Source organism: Mustela nivalis, assembly GCF_964662115.1.
Source record: "Mustela nivalis genome assembly, chromosome: 4".
Lineage (NCBI taxonomy): Eukaryota > Metazoa > Chordata > Mammalia > Carnivora > Mustelidae > Mustela > Mustela nivalis.
Genome location: NC_139023.1, coordinates 12,872,492 through 12,889,281, shown reverse-complemented (window position 1 = coordinate 12,889,281; position 16,790 = coordinate 12,872,492). Strand labels below are relative to the sequence as shown.

The following is a 16,790-nucleotide window of genomic DNA, read 5'->3' as shown; positions in this document are numbered from 1 at the left end:
TACTGTCAAATTTCTTAATTTATTTTTAATAAGTAAAAAATCACTCAGTGGTACCATACAAAATCAAATAATTTTTGCACCTAGTATTTTCACCAAAAGTGATCTCATGGTACAGAAATAAAACATAATGAAAAAAAAAACCGTCATTAACTTCACACCTGGCTTTCAAGCTTAGTAGAACTGAACAGAGATTATTAATGGCAATTACCATTACCTACTAGGGGAAAAAAAGGCAATGATAAAATGGTTTCAGGTGTAATGACAAAATAAAGTTAATCCTTGTTGGTTTTGTCTATTAAAGCACAGATCACTATAAATAAGAACTGATAGCATGGTTCCAAATTTACTTCTGAAAAGGTATGGAGACTTAGATAAAATATAAGCAAGCTATTAGATCATAGTTGAGGGTTACTGAATGGGTACCTGGAAAACATCAGTTACTATTGTACAAAGCAAAGTGAAAATGGGGAAAAGGCTTCTTACAGAAAAGTCCTTTTATTATTGCTAGCATCAAGAGTTCCAAGACAGAGAACCCTGATGTTCCTGAATTCAATTTTAAGTAATTTTAAACATTATACCTGAATAAACATTACTTATTTCAAGAGTATCCATTTCCTTTAAGTTCATCCCGTCCATCTATCCTTGCCTCCAATGCAGAGTATCTTTTTTTTTTTTTATTCATACAAATTCACCTTCCACTCCCAAATAGAATTTTCCCAATTGGATTATACTTTTACAAAAGAATGAAACAATACAGTTGGTTGACAAAGTAATTTCAACTATTTATAAATGAAATAAAAGGGAAGTTAAGTAGGGAGTATAAAAGATACCAAACAGGAGTAATACTGATGTAAATCTAGTCTTGAGTTTATCAAAGTACCTACTAATGGCCTCAACAGATCAGACTAAAAGCAGCTAGAAGGAAGTGACTTCCTGTGGTTACAAAATGCCAGTAGCTTTAGAATGCATGACAGCCTTAGAAATAAAATACTTGCTGTTTTTACCAAATATACAGTGTTGAGTACATTTTACATCATTTTAATGAAAGCATTTGTATGAATTTTCTGTAATATTTCCTACCAGAAAACAGATAGTTTCTATCAATAAAGACCTAAAAAAATAAATTTTTATCTTTGTCAACTCCCTTTCTGGGAATGCAGAATAAAATAAATGTTTCCCTTTAAAATAATTTTATTTTTCTATCCATTAGGTTGCTGGAAGAAAAAAATCAAGACTCAACTAGTAATGATTTCTTTTAATTTCTAGTTCTCATCTACTTCTAAGGACACTCCCTTTACAAAACCTTTTAGTCTTATATACTATGACAGTCAGGTTTAGAGTTCTGAATAAATAAAACAGCTACATTAGAAGGCATATTGAAGAATCAAATGATTAGCCACATTTAGCTGTTCACATTTATGGATCCTCTAAGAAGGTTGTCAGAGTTCATATAATACTGTTAACATTTAATACAAGTTAACATGTGTCATCTGACCTACTGCTCATGGGTTACAACACTGATGCTATCAACAGAGATCCTGATTTTTGGGAGATAGTGATATTAACAAACGCCAGTTAAATTAGCAGGACAGTAAACTGTAACTGTATGTACAATTTAAAATGGCTGCTCTTCATTTACTGCTACCATCTCTCCTCTTCTCAATGGTGTTAAACTCAAAAGCCTAATTTTAAGAGGTGCGGGGTGCCAAACACTACTTGTGTAGAAAAATTGGGTCTCAAATAGTGAACAACAAAATTCACAAAAGATTAAACTTTTTGGATAGTTGCATTTGTTACTTTCAATTTCTTGATCTTTTATCTCTTCTGGTGATGGATACATACTTTTTTCCTTTTCTCTATCCAGAGATGTTAATACACACATTTTTTCTAAGCATTATAAAACGTCAGTCCAGTTCAAAATTGCTTGTGCTCATATCCACATATGAAGCACTAGACAAGTACAGATTATATTCCAAAATGCTTTAAAATTCTTCACTGTAGTTTTCTACTGATGTTTCCCTTAAATTAAAGCTTCATCAGAGAGAAATCCATAGTATTATGAATTGATTCCTGAATTAAATGCAATCTTTCCAAAATCAAGTAGTCCCGGAGTAAATTTACTACAACTTCTGTTAATCAGTGTCATGACTAAAATAGTATCTTACTGGAGGTCCAGGCAAATCTTCATCTCCATCAGTGTCTGGAGCAAATGATACAGTAAGATCCACATATTTCTTTTCAGTAGAAGGTTTCACAAGTTTATGCATTCTAAGAAAGATAATCAACGACAAATAATTTGGTAAATTCTATAAAATGAGAGATTTGCTGTTTAATGTTGCCCAGAGATTCCAGACCTGTGTGCCTAGACTTTATATTTATTTTTAAATCTAATAATCCACCTGCTTTCATAGATTATAATTTTTCTTTACTAAAATCTCTAAACTCAAGACATTCATTTATCTAACAGTGAATCAGTCTGGACTACTAATAGTATTGGTAAAGGATACAGACCATTTGTTAAAAGACAATCCCCACCCACAAATCCAAAATGTAAGCAATGTTTTTTAAAAACAAATACTCCCTAAAGTGTGGAGGCATCATAAATTCTTCTCAAGCATTTCTATGTAAAGAGTAAAAAGCAAACTAGATTGAAATCTTCAAATACAAGCTAATCACAGTGAAAGACATTAAGTTTTACCTTTCTCTTATATCCCATTCACTAAAAAAACCACTTTGCTGTTGCTATTGTCACTGATACGGTCTTTTTTTTTTTTTAAAGATTTTATTTTATTTGCCAGAGAGAGAGACAGAGAGCGAGCAAGAGAGGGCACAAGCAGGGGGAGTGGTAGGCAGGAGGGAGAAGTAGACTCTGCTGGGCAGGGAGCCTGATGTGGGACTTGATCCCAAAACCCTGGGATCATGACCTGAGCTGAAGGCAGATACTTAACAGACTGAGCCACCCAGGCATCCCTGTCATTGATACTGCCTTAAATCAAGTTATTATCTGTATATCCTTAGATTAGTAGATTAGCCTTGGGCCCACTGCCTCCTACCTCCAATCTACTCTGCTGCCAAGATCCTTCTAAAATGTAAATGTGATTTTACTTTCTTGCCTAATAATGTTATATATCATATGCCATGTACCTATCTCATGGCAGGCTCTGAACTATGTGATTTATTTAAACCTCAATAATAGCTCTTCCCATTTTACAAAGAAATTCGTCCCATTTATAACTTGTTATTCTTTCTACCATTTATTCTTATCACCTCATTCTTAAGTTCTTCCAAAATACTGATTTCCCAAACAGATCATGCGTGCTCATTGTTAGCTGTATGCTTTTGCATAAACTGTTGGTTTTGCCTGATACCCTTTTTCAAAGGCAGCTCAAATGAAATCTACCTACAGGGAAGGTCTGAGTTAATAGTGCCTAAGGTAGTCTGTAAAAACCTTTATTATATTAATTATTCAATTACATTTTAATGATTAACATGTCCCTTTGTCACAAGAGACTGTGAATTCCTTGAGGGTACAGGTTACTTGATAAAGATGTATCATGAAAAATATCAATAGGATTATTATTTATGGGCTACCTCTCAGTTGCAATTACACTACTAATCTTTACTATTATTTTAATGCTCAATAGTTATGGGCACAATCATTCCTATTTGTGGACAGAAAACTGAGTTTCAAAAAAGTTCAATAAGCTACTCAATGTGACAAAAGAAGTAGCTGGACATGTGAATCCAGATCTTTCTGAAGCCAAGCTCATCCAGCCACTTAGTGGGTACTTAGTAAATATCTGGTAAATGAAAAATACCATTCACAAAGTATATCATGCTGGAGATTCCAAATACTGGCCAAGTTATAAAGCACTATTGTGAATTACTTGCAACAAATTTTAAATTCCACTAATCAGTATGCTTCAGGACTGCACATTCCACTCTCATCTATGTACTATATAGAAAATACCATTATTTATGCATCCAAGACATACTCAGGGATCCTAATGACAATAATATAAGATAAATTAGTGCCTTATTTTATGTAATAGCAATTTTGTTTTTTTTAAAGTATAGATCATTAAGCCTGGATTATAGTAATTAAAAGGGATTAATCTCATTGATAATCATAGTTAAAATGTGCATATGTTAAAGCACCTATCATGCAGAGATTCATATGACAAATATTTTTATCCTAGCTTTTATTTATTTAATACAAGGTAACATGCATCATCTGACTTACTGCTCATGGTTGTAACACTGATGCTATCAACAAAGATCCTGATTTTTAGGAGACAGCGCTATTAACAAACTGGTTAAATTAGCAGAGGTCAATCTATTTGATTTCCCAGTGTGCATCCACCTTATGTTTTAATCCTTGTGAATCTTCTGATATAAAGTTCAATACTTACGTTAACTTCAATCTTTTTGCATGACCCGGCATTATGGGAACATAAAGCATTTTGACTCCCTGTACCACCATCGTTGGTTCAATTCCATACTTCTCCTAAAAGTAAATGCCCAAAGAGAAACAATCAAAGCTATGTCCAGATATAAAAGGCTGGGTGACAATGTTTTACAACCAGTAAAAACACAGCAGACAAATTTCTGCTAAATATGATTTATAAAAACCTCCAACTGATGAACTAAGTAAATAAATGTCTCACTTTGACTGCATTAATGAAATCCAAGAGGGTGAAGTCTTCTTTACCATGTATAGTCCATCTGTCCCAAATTGTAAATGATATTCCATTTCTGTTGTAGAAAAATATTCAAAACAAAACATTTTAGTATTTTTCTCTTTAGTAGTAATAAAAAGCCTCAGAGGTCCATTATTTGTGATTTAGCTACATAATAACATAGGGGAAAAAGAAAAATACAACTTATTTCTCCATTACACTATACGAGGTGACCACTTTTATCTGTACACCTTATTGATCCTTCCAGTCTCTCACAATAAACCAGCATGTCTTAGTAAGAGTTCTCTAATAGCTACATGGGTTTCACTGTGCGGATGTTCTAGTTCTCTATTACTGAACAGCTGGGTTGTTCCAATCTTTGGCTATGATAAACAATGCCAGAATGAATATCTTTATAAATATATCATTTGAGAGGAGTACAAATGTGTCTGCAAATCTGAAATATTACACTATATTTCTGTTATGGATTATACCATTCTATACTCCTATGAGTACTGAGGTATGAGGAGAGTGCTGTTTCACTCTTGCCAAGATAGGTATTTTTAAATTTTTGGTGGTTGTCAATTTAAAAGTGAAAAATGGAGGTCCAGGGGAACTGTTTTGCTCTGTCACATAATTTCTGAAACCAGATACTCAATCTCATAACATTAGTCAGACGTTATAATGCCTTCTAACTCAACTGAATTAGGATAGCAGATAAAACCGTAAGAAAGTACAATGCTAAATTATGTGGCAGATTAAATGCTGTGAGAGTTCTATAGCTAGTTTAGTCAGAAATGCTATCACAAAGCAAAAGTATAGAATTGGACCACTATCTTACACCATACAAAAATTAACTCAAGGGGTTCCTGGCTAGCTTAGTTGGTAGAGCAAATGACTCTTGATCTTGGGGTTCTAAGTTTGAGCCCTACACTGGGTGTAGAGATTACTTAAAAATAAAATCTTAAAGCTCCTAGAAGAAAACAAAAGGTGGTAATAAGCCTCTTGATGTCAGTCTTGGTGACAGTTTTTTCACATTTGGCACCAAAAGTAAAAGTAGACAAATGGGACTACATCAAACTAAAGAGCTTCTGCATAGCAAAGGAAACCATCAACAAAATGGAAAAGCAGACAAGGGGCGTCTGGGTGGCTCAGTTGGTTAGACATCTGCCTTTGAGTCAGGTCATGGTCCCAGGGTCCTGGAATCGAGCCCCACATCCAGCTCCCTGCTCAGTAGGGATCCTACTTCTCCCTCTCCCGTTTCCCCAGATTGCCCCCCTCTCTGTCAAATAAATAAATAAAATCTTAAAAAAAAGGGCAGATAAAAATGAACAGTGGTTAACTGTACAAACTAATAATCTTGTATAGAAGAAATCTAGAACTAGGCAAACCAGGGGTGTTTCATTTGTTTTATAAAGTTCCTAGTGATCCAGGCTTCTTGCACTATTAGGAGGCAATTTTTCATGACATTTCTATATGTCATATGACAACTTTTATCTAGAAATATCTTTTCAGGGTGCCTGGGTGGCTCAATTGGTTAAGCAGCTGCCTTTAGCTTAGGTCATGATCCCAGGGTCCTGGGATTGAGTCCCATATAGGGTTCCCTGTCCAGTGTGGAGTCTGCTTCTCTGCCCCATCCCCTGGCTCATGCTCTCTCTCTCTTTTAAATTTTTTACTTTTTATTTTGTTTTAAAGATTTTATTTATTAATTTGACAGAGATCACAAGCAGGTAGAGAGGCAGGCAGAGAGAGAGAGAGGAGGAAGCAGGCTCCCTGCTGAGCAGAGAGCCCGATGTGGGGCTCGATCCCAGGGCCCTGATTCATGACCTGAGCCGAAGGCAGAGGCTTAACCCTCTGAGCCACCCAGGCGCCCTCTCTCTCTCTCTTTTTAAAGATTTTATTTATTACTTTCACAGAGAGAGAGATAGCCAGAGCAGGAACACAAGCAGGGGGAATGGGAGAGAGAGAAGCAGACTTCCCACTCAGCAGGGAGCCCAATGTGAAGCTTGATACCAGGACTGTGGGATCATGACATGTGCTCAAGGCAGACACTTAACAACTGAGCCACCCAAGTGCTTGGCTCATGCTCTCTCTCTCTCTTGCAAAGAAATAAGATCTTTTTTTTTTTAAAGATTTTGTTTATTTATTTGACAGAGAAAGAGATCTCAAGTAGGGAGAGAGGCAGGCAGAGAGATAGGAGGAAGCAGGCTCCTCACTGAACAGAGAGCCTGATGTAGGGCTCGATCTCAGGACCCTGGGATCATGACCTGAGTCGAAGGCAGAGGCTTAACCCACTGAGCCACCCAGGCGCCCTACAAAGAAATAAAATCTTAAAAAAGACAGGAAGGAAGAAAGAAAAACAACCCCCCCCCCCCAAAAACAAACAAAAAAATAGAAATACCTTTTCAAAGATGTTTTCAGAATAAACAGCCCTAAATGATGAAATAGTAACTCCCTAAAGGTCAGGAGCCAGTTTTGATTCCTGTGCAACATATGAAAGATAAGACCTGTCTGCTGGGCAGCAACTGCTCAGATTTGCCAGCAGTCTTTGTATAAAAATGGTGTGTTCTTAAGCTCAGTATTCCTTAGCTGTGACACAGATCTGTTAGATCTATTGTATGTGCACTATCAACCTGGTTCCTCTGCATTATCCCCAGGGGACTTAGAGAGCGAGAGAAAATGATGCAAACATGAAGCTCATGTTACCTGCCATGCCAGAAGTAATGAACTGTCTGAATTAAAATAAAAAAAGGCAACCTATGGAATGGAAATAAATATTTGAAAATCATGTATCTGATAATGGGTGAGTATCCAAAATATATAAAGAACTTGGGAGATATACAGATGGCCAACAGGCACACGAAAAGGTGCTCAACATCACTAAACATCAGGGAAATGCAAATCAAAACCATAATGAGGTATCACCTAACACTTGTTAGTACAGCTAGTAGTAAAGAAATAGTAAGTGTTGGCAATAGTACAGAGGTTCCTTAAAATATTAAAAACAGAATTACCATACAATCCAGCAATTCTACTTCTGGGTATTTATCCAAAGAAAATGAAAGCAACAATTCCAAAACATATCAGTACCCCCATGTTCACTGAAGCATTATTTACAGTAGCTAAGATACTGATACAGAAAAAACGTAAGTAAGTGTCCATCAATGGGTGAATGGATAAAGAAAATGTGATACACACACACACACACACACACACACACACACACACACACACACGGGTGAATGGATAAAGAAAACGTGATACACACACACACACACACACAATTCGGCCACAAAAGAAGAAATCTTGTTATTTGGAACAATGTTAGCATTATGCCAAGTGAAATAAGTCAAAAAGAAAAAGATAAATAACTGTATGATCTCACTTGTATGTGGAATCTTAAAAAAAAGAAAAACCCCTGAAACTGAGCTCACAGATACAGACAACAGATTGTTAACTGACAGAAGTGGGGCCGGGGAGTAAGCAAAATGGGTGAAAAGAGTCAAATAGTACAAGTTTCCAGTTTATAAAATTAATCATGAGTATGTAATATGCAGCATGGTGACTACAGTTCATAATACTATACTGCACAGTTAAAAGTTGCTAAGAGAGCAGATCTTAAAAGAATTTATTACAAAGAAAAAAAGAAGCTAACTATGTATGGTAATGATATTAACTGGCTTTACTGTTGTGATCATTTCGTAGTACATACAGGTATTTAATCATTGTGTTGCACACTTGAAACTAACCTAATGCCTATCAATTATTTTAATTAATTAAATTTAATTTGTCAATTAATTAAAAAAAGATGCTTCGTGAAGATGGGATTGAAGTGATAGTCTTGAAGTGATGGCAAGGATCACTTCATATATATATATATGAAAGGGAGAGGTGAAACTACAATTTTTTCCTTTAAGAAGGTAAAAATTTTATTTCATTTTCATTATGCAAGAGAAAAAGAACTTCACACATACCTGATTTCAGTTCTTTTTACTTCAGATGTCTCTGTAAACACTATAATTGGAATGGCTAAGTTAAGGAAACAATTTTTGTAAGCTTCAAATGGATAGTCACCAGCTACTTTGATCATCTCCAATGCAACCTAGATAAAAGAAGGTGATCTGATTATATAAGGAGCCTAAACCTATTCATGACTTTTCTAAATTGTTCTCAAGCATTTCTTTATAAAGAATAAAAGCAGCTAATGGATTGATATAATAGGAATTTTGTATAAACCTGTCCACTTTTAGCATATCTTATACTTTCAAACTTTTCACCTGTTCTACATGGGGTGAGCAAAGTTACTTAAAAAATTATTTTGATCATGTAATCTTCCTGTTTTGAAAGATGCCAGAATTCAAGAAATACAACAGTCTAAAATCACTTAATATAAGGGCAGATAATTACACAGCTTCCAACTATAACACTACAGTACAGCAAAACAGCTAGAGTCAGCCTAAAGGTTTTGAATCATTAAGAAAATATTAAATTGTAAGAAATATTAATCATTAACAGGAATTATATTTTTTAAGCCAAAGAACTAAAATCTAATACAATCAAAGAGCAACCATTCGAGCAGTTCATCTTATTCAAGAAAAATATAGTATCTGCTTTCAATGGAGGATACAAGAATGACTAAAAGGATTGTAAAAATTGTAAAGGATTGAAAAATTGTACTCTGCCTTCACACAGGTTAATTTTTAAGTTAAAATATCTATATAGCTGTAAAAATTCAATATGTGAATTACCGAATCTTCAGAAATTTCTTGAAATTTAAAATCAATATGGATCTCTCCTTCTCTAAGACCTCTACGGGACTTGCTAGGTTGGTACAATGGGGAAAACAGGTAAGACATAAATGAAAAAGAAGTATTTCCATTCAAAGAAAAATAAACTCACCAAGCCAGAAACTGCAGCAGTAGATGTTGCAATAGCAGGTATAATTTTACCAGCTATGCGTTTCGTTTTGAAACGGTCAGCTGGTTCAATGCTATACATTTTGGCACGAAGGTTTGATGCAGCTGTAATGAAATCTATGTGTCCATTATGATCATCATCTTTTTCAAATGAAAGCACTGCCATCTGAAGATCACCTGATCATAACAACCAGAAAAATAAAGTTTTGTAGTAATTTGTTAAGATTTTATTAGGTAAAAAGCAATGTGGATTCATTACTCTTAAATATTCCTTTATGTTTTTAAATGACTGAAATATATTAGAAAAATCCAGGAAAATGAAGTTATTGAAGGATATGAAAATGATGGTTCTGAAATCACTAAATCAGAGAAGTTTCTATATTAAAAAATTCTTTCTAAAACACAGAAAACAAGAAAGCTATGTACCAACTCTGCTATTAAACTCTTTATGAATAAAAAATGTTAATGTTGGGTAGTGTTCTAAAGTTGATTCCATAAATAGTCTGAAACATTTTGCCTCTGATAAGTACAGGCTCAGTTAGTCTAATAAGAGTATGTATCTATTTGAAATATTTCTAGATTAGTGGTTCTCAAAAATCATTCTGTAGATAGGTGTAGTTTCATATGTTATGAAATGAGAAAGTCAGAAATGGAAATTTTTAAAGAATTGTAATGCTTAAATTAACATATATTTTATTTACAAAATAAATAGTTGGTTAACCTAGGTTCTTTTTTCCTGAATTTTACTGGTTTGTGCATAAATATCCCGAAAGTCTGGAAACTGCTGATTTATGTAATAAAAGATGGTAAGCAGGTCTAAAAATGATCAAATGGTGCTGTTTTTTTTTTTTTTTTTAAATGGTGCTGTTTTTAAGGAATCCAAGTTTGGTTTCCTTCAGTTTAAAACCATTTAACAAGGATGTATACAGGTCACGCTGTATTCCCTGTATGTAACTATGGAGACTAATAAGCCAAAAGAACTCTGTCTATGGTTTTTTATTCTAAAGTGATTTCACTGGGTCTAAGTGTTAGTCTATATAGGAACTCCATTTTTTTGCTCATTATGCTGGCCATGAGTTAAAAAGGAATCACACAGTAGACTCTTAAGGACTAAACCGATCAGAACAATGACAATAAAGCAGAGTACATTTCAGCAATTGAGGGTAGGGCAAGGGTGAAAAAATAATGAATTTAGTCACAAAGATGAACAGTGACTTTCAAATGATCACGAAATCAACTAACATCATCATTATTATAATAGTTATTATTTAGTCCCCAAAGCTTTTGGGTATAGAGTTTATTGAAAATAAAAACTCCCTCCAGGTCAAAGCATTTTTATAAAGATTTCCCCTTACTTGAGGTAGCTTTATTAGATGAAATAGCCTTTTCTAGTTGGAAAACAGCATTCCTCTCATCTTCACTGCTAATAGGAACATGCTCTGGTTTCCTTGCAGTTTCATCTGTCTGAACAACCTTTAAATACATGGACATATATTCATTAATGTTATCATATCCTGTACCTAAGTTTGATTAGCCTGTTTTATCAAATCAGTCATACAGAGAAGATATTCCTTTTATCCAGTTTAACCACATCATTATTTTTTTACATATGTTTTTAAATCACTGAAATACACGAGAAAAATTCAGGAAAATGAAGTTATTGAAAGATATGAAAACAATGGCTTTAAGATCACTAAATCAGGGTGTGGAGCCTAACACAGGGCTCCAACTTACAATGGTGAGATCAAGACCTGAGACTAGACTAAGAGTCAGACACTTAATGACTGAGTCAACCAGGTGTCCATAATTTAAACACATTATTAATCATTATGGTCCAATTTATTTTACACCTTCCATTGTTAAATAATATTGTTATTTAAATATTTGTTTTATTATCTATCTCCTCACACTGACATGTAAATTAGAAGAGGGATCATTACCTTGTTCACTGAGAGAACTTCAATGTATTTAAAACAAACTTGCTTGTGTTAAAATATTCACTGAGGGGCGCCTGGGGTGGCTCAATCATTAAGCGTCTGCCTCTGGCTCAGGTCATGATCCCAGAGTCCTGGGATCGAGTCCCGCATCGGGCTCCTTGCTTTGCGGGAAGCCTGCTTCCCCCTCTCCCACTCCCCCTGCTTGTGTTCCTTCTCTCGCTGTGTCTCTGTCAAATTAATAAATAAATAAAATCTTTAAAAATAAAATAAAGTAAAATAAAATATTCGCTGAATAGCTTGTAAGATCTGCATTCATACAGATCTCTTTTAAAATGCCACAGTAGAATACAGTTAATATTAATGAGCAGTCTTCAATTCTGACAAATGTACCTCAAACCAAACTGCATAGCTCTAACTAGTACAGAGCTGTTTTCAATCTCCAAAGAAATCCATAAAATATATATGATAGGCATCCTTTAAATATTTATTGATTGCTTACAAGAAGCTGTTTCCTAAAGAATATGTCTTCCTTCACATAGATGCATACTCAGAGCAGCACATCTAAGTAACTTATCTTTTTAAAGATTATTTATTTGACAGACAGAGATCACAAGTAGGCAGAGAGGCAGGCAGAGAGAGGGGGAAGCAGGCGCCTCACTGAGCAGAGAGCCCGATGCGGGGCTGGATTCTAGGACTCTGGGATCATTCATTACCCAGGACGAAGGCTGAGGGTTTAACCTAGTAAGCCACCCAGGTGCCCCTAAGTAACCTATCTTTAAGAAATTACTTATTTGACATTCTACAAGGGTACTAATTAAAAATACTACTTCTTTGTATAGTACACATTCAACTTGTGTTTTTACAGATTAAGTATTCTTATGAGTATTTAAGAAATAGTAAAGAGTCAAGGAAGCAGAAACTTTTATCTGCCAGAATGTCTAGTTGACATTTTTGGCCTCTGTTAACAGTGCTAGACTCTGAAGTTTCAGTGTGAGTTGCTTCAGGGAGTTGTGAAAAACTCATAATTCATTTTAAAACTAAAACCGTAGCTAAATTGCTCAGGCTAATTTATTACCCCAAAACTCTGATAGAGAAAGAAGCAATTCAGGCCACAAAACACTGAAGAGCAATAAAAATTAGTAAAGTTATTCATACATATTTCTTTGGCTTCTGTCTAGCAGTTCTGTCTACTAGGAACATGTGGTAGGAAACTTTTTAAAAAAATATTTGAATATAGTTGATACACAATGTTACATTACTTTCAGGTGTACAACATAGTGATTCAATTTCTCCATAAATTATGTTATGCTCACAAGTACAGCTACCATCTGTCACGATACAATGCTAGTACAGTATCACGGACTGTATTCCCTATGCTATCTTCTATTCCCTTGGTTTATTCATTCCATAATTGGAAACTCCTTAATATAGGAACTCTGTTTACTTTTCTATTTAATTCTTGATAAGCTACAAGTCATGAACATTTCATTCAGCACACCCATTTACTTGTACAATATCAAACAGCTACAAATTTTCCTTTTCCCTAAAATAACAGTGCAAGTAGAAGACTGCACACACCAGCTTCTGCTTGAATTTTATAGGATAGCAATCATTATTCCATATTTCTCAATACAGCTAGAGGGTAAGGGGAACAAAAGATTGTTTTGTACATGATTTTTAAAGTGTATGAAAAAGGCATATAATAAGCATGTGAACAAGAAAAATACTTAATATTTTAAAACTTTCCTATTTATCCTGCCTAAATTTCATGTTCTATCTTTATTAATACTCCTTACCTCTTTTTCCTTCCAATATACTTGCCCAGCAAAACCCAAACCTTCATTCTATCCAATTTTCCAGCTATTCTAAAGCAGCACCCAGACATTTAAATTCCTTTTTTTCCCAGCCACATTTAGTGTAATACATTAAGTGGATTAATATTAAGTGGATTCTCACTGCTGTCTCAAAATTGTACTCTATCTTCTAGCAAGTAACTTTCCCACCCCCTGGAGCAATTATTTCACACATTTTTTTCCCTCTGTTCATTCAAATTCCTTCCTTTAACTTCACGTCCTCATCATGTGGAGTATTTAAGCATGCTTCTTACTTCAACTAAGCAAATAATCTTTTTTCTTTTACAATCCAACTCTAATCCCTTTCAAATCCTGTCAGGACTATTACAACATATACCAGAATCCAATCCCTTATCACAAATTACCTTTACCTACTACTTCATTCAAAACACCACCATCTTTTGCCCATAACTGAGCTTTCCAAGCTTCCCCTCTTGTGTCCTATATGATCATTCTTAACGCAACAACAAGTCATCCTTTTATTGTTATTTTATTTTTAAATCTTTTAAAAAGGATTTTATTTGAGAGAGGGAACACAGGAAGGGGGAGTGAGAAAGTCAGAAGCAGGCTTCCCACGGAGCAGGGAGCCTGATGTGGGGCTTGTTCCCAGTACCCTGGGGATCATGACCTGAACTGAAGGCAGACCCTTAATGACTGAGCCACCCAGGTGCCCCCAGTCATCTCTTTCTTTCTTTCTTTCTTTCATTTATTTATTTGATAGAGAGAGATCACAAGTAGGCAGAGAGGCAGGCAGAGAGAGAAGGGGAAGCAGGCTCCCCGCTGAGCAGAGAGCCCGACGCGGCACTTGATCCCAGGACCCTGAGATCATGACCTGAGCCGAAGGCAGTGGCTTAACCCACTGAGCCACCCAGGTGCCCCCCCAGTCATCCTTCTAAATATAAGCCAGACTGCATACTCTGCTTAAAATCATACTGGTTTATCTCACAATAAAACATTAAGTACTTATCATAACCCCAAGTATCTCACTTATCTCACTATCTACCATTCTTCTTGCATATTCTCCCTCAGAAAAATTCTGGCCTTCTAAGTCTTCCAAGGCCTTTCTCTGAACTTGTTCCTTTCACCACATAATAGCATGGCTCACTCCATCACTTCCTTCAGACTTCTGCCCAAATGGTATTATATCAGAGAGGCTTTCCTCTTTAGCCCAACATAAAATGACACCAGCTGCATAACTCTTTATTTCTTTTCCTTGTTTTATTTTTAGTCCTTAGCACTATGCCCATAGTGTAATATTATATAATAGCATTTCTTTTCAACAGTCCATCTCTGGCCCAGTAGACTATAACTTCCATCAGAACAAGACTTTTGTTGTGTTCGATGTGGGATTCTGCAGGTTTAGAATGGGACCTGATGCAATTAAAAGTTCAGTAACTATTTGCTGAGTGAATAAATTTCTAAACATACCTTGTTAGAAGGTCTGAATTCTTGAATCTTTACTTCAGAAAGAATATTCAAGAGGGCATCTGCTGATAAGTCCTGTTTTTTTTAAAGAGTAATTTTATGAACAAACACTTTTAAAAATTCTGAATTCTAAAGCTAAATGCTAAAAAGGTCATTTAGCATACTAAACTATTTGGATGATTTATCATCAGACTATTTAGACCACATCCACTTGTGACATTAGCCCTTATTCTACAAAATACCATTCATAAAGGGTGGGAGGCAGGGTGATGTATATGAAAAATTACTTACTAGTCAACAAACCTGAAATCTTAGTTCTTCCCATAGATTTTTTAAAAAGTGGTTTAAGGGCTGGTTGTATCAGACTAAGTGCTCTGTGATCAGAGACTATTTTGTCATTGTTTTACAAAGTTTCCTGAACAAAGTTATACTGAATAAATAAAATATGTACGTAAATGGAATTCATACCTTTGGAAGCAGAAAAATATTTAAATGGTTCAAGATGAACCTAGATGAATTCAAGACTATCAGATCTATATTCATTATTAAGCTGCTTAGGAAAAACTGAGACATACTGCTTTTGAAGTCACCTACACTCATCACAAAACTGCCACAAATATTTTTATTCTTTTTACAAAAAGAATACCAGACTGAATGGCACTATTTTAACCAGACATTTATAGTATATTTTATCATTATACTCCAAAAAGGATTAATTTACAGTAGGCATTTTTATCTGGGTCCAAAACTGCCAGTGTTAATTACGGCTCTGGTTCTTACTTCCCCATTCAGCCTATCTAAAAGTATAGCAATTAATTTGGCTCTATTTTGTATTTGTAAGAAAAAAACCACGAATGCACGTCTGCCTCTCAATTAAAACTGTATTAGACCATTTAGATGTTAGTCAATAAAGATGATGTCTAAGGAAACAGGTAAGATAAGGGTTAAGAAATGTCGATATGGGATAGCACTTTAAATTTCTTGAAATCTGAAGATGTAAGTTATTATCACTAAATAAATCAAAGAAATGTTAACAAAGAGAATCTCTAAGGAATATTTAAAAATTATTATGAAATCCTTCACATTCTGTTTTCGGAATTCTGATTCTTGTAACATAAAAATATATTTTGATGATGTAATTAGCTGGTAGGTCATTGAATTTTTATCTGGTTTTGTATCACTTCCTAGAGCTTTAAGGTTATCTTACCTCTTCTGTAAGTGGAATGCAATAGACTGCAGCATATAGTTTTGCAGCATTCAGAAGAAAACTGAAGTGCCTTTTGAAATTAAAAAGTAAGGCAAAGTGTGAATGTACAGTTTCAAAGATGTTTAATTCACCAAAAACTACAGCCTTTGAAATGTTTAAGAAAAGTAATCACAGAACTTTTGATACAGGAATATTTAAAAGTTAGGCAATGAACTTCTGGCTTAGACAAAGAAATTACAGAACCTATAAGAAACATTAGGTATTTATCCTTCTAAGTACAGATATTTAGGAAATGATCGTGACTGCCTGGGGAGAGGAGTGGCAAAAAGGAGAAAAATTAGACTAGCGAAAGAAAATTCATTTTAATTCATAAAAAATTAGAAATTTGGTTTTAAAAAGCATACATTAGGTTCAAATTAAGCAAATGAAGTTTGTTTAAAAACATAAGTAAAGTAAGTTTTACAGGAGAAGCAGTCAGGATAAGGTGACTGGAAGCCTAACATAAATATCACATAAGAAAACTAAATGGGAGTTATTTGTTGATAGGAAGGAGAGTGTTTAATTGGAAAACAAACATATAAGTATGGGTGTGTGTGTGTGTGAATGTACAAAAATGTCCATCTAAACATTAACTACTTTGAAAATTAATTTGAGATAATTTAGGGAGACATTTAGTAGTAACAATATTTCCCCCCATTTAACAAAAGTTTCTTAAATAGTGGCTTCATTTAATAGGAAAACATTTGTTGTCATTTTATGGTTTTTGCTTATGG

The 16,790-nt window shown here is 34.7% G+C and overlaps 1 protein-coding gene across 7 annotated transcripts in view; it reads right to left on the bottom strand.

Annotated features, from left to right (window-relative positions):
- Positions 1-16,790, bottom strand: part of UBA6 (ubiquitin like modifier activating enzyme 6) — an 85,004-nt gene continuing 68,214 nt past the window's right edge. For all 7 annotated transcript variants that reach the window (XM_082726354.1, XM_082726356.1, XM_082726358.1 and 4 more), the window contains 8 exons: positions 16,018-16,087; positions 14,814-14,885; positions 10,951-11,068; positions 9,579-9,772; positions 8,654-8,781; positions 4,668-4,755; positions 4,413-4,507; positions 1-2,268 (listed from right to left, as the gene is read on the bottom strand). In XM_082726354.1, coding sequence (XP_082582480.1) covers positions 2,133-2,268; positions 4,413-4,507; positions 4,668-4,755; positions 8,654-8,781; positions 9,579-9,772; positions 10,951-11,068; positions 14,814-14,885; positions 16,018-16,087 — 901 coding nt within the window. In that variant the 3' untranslated portion in view covers positions 1-2,132. The remainder of the gene's footprint in view (positions 2,269-4,412; positions 4,508-4,667; positions 4,756-8,653; positions 8,782-9,578; positions 9,773-10,950; positions 11,069-14,813; positions 14,886-16,017; positions 16,088-16,790) is intronic.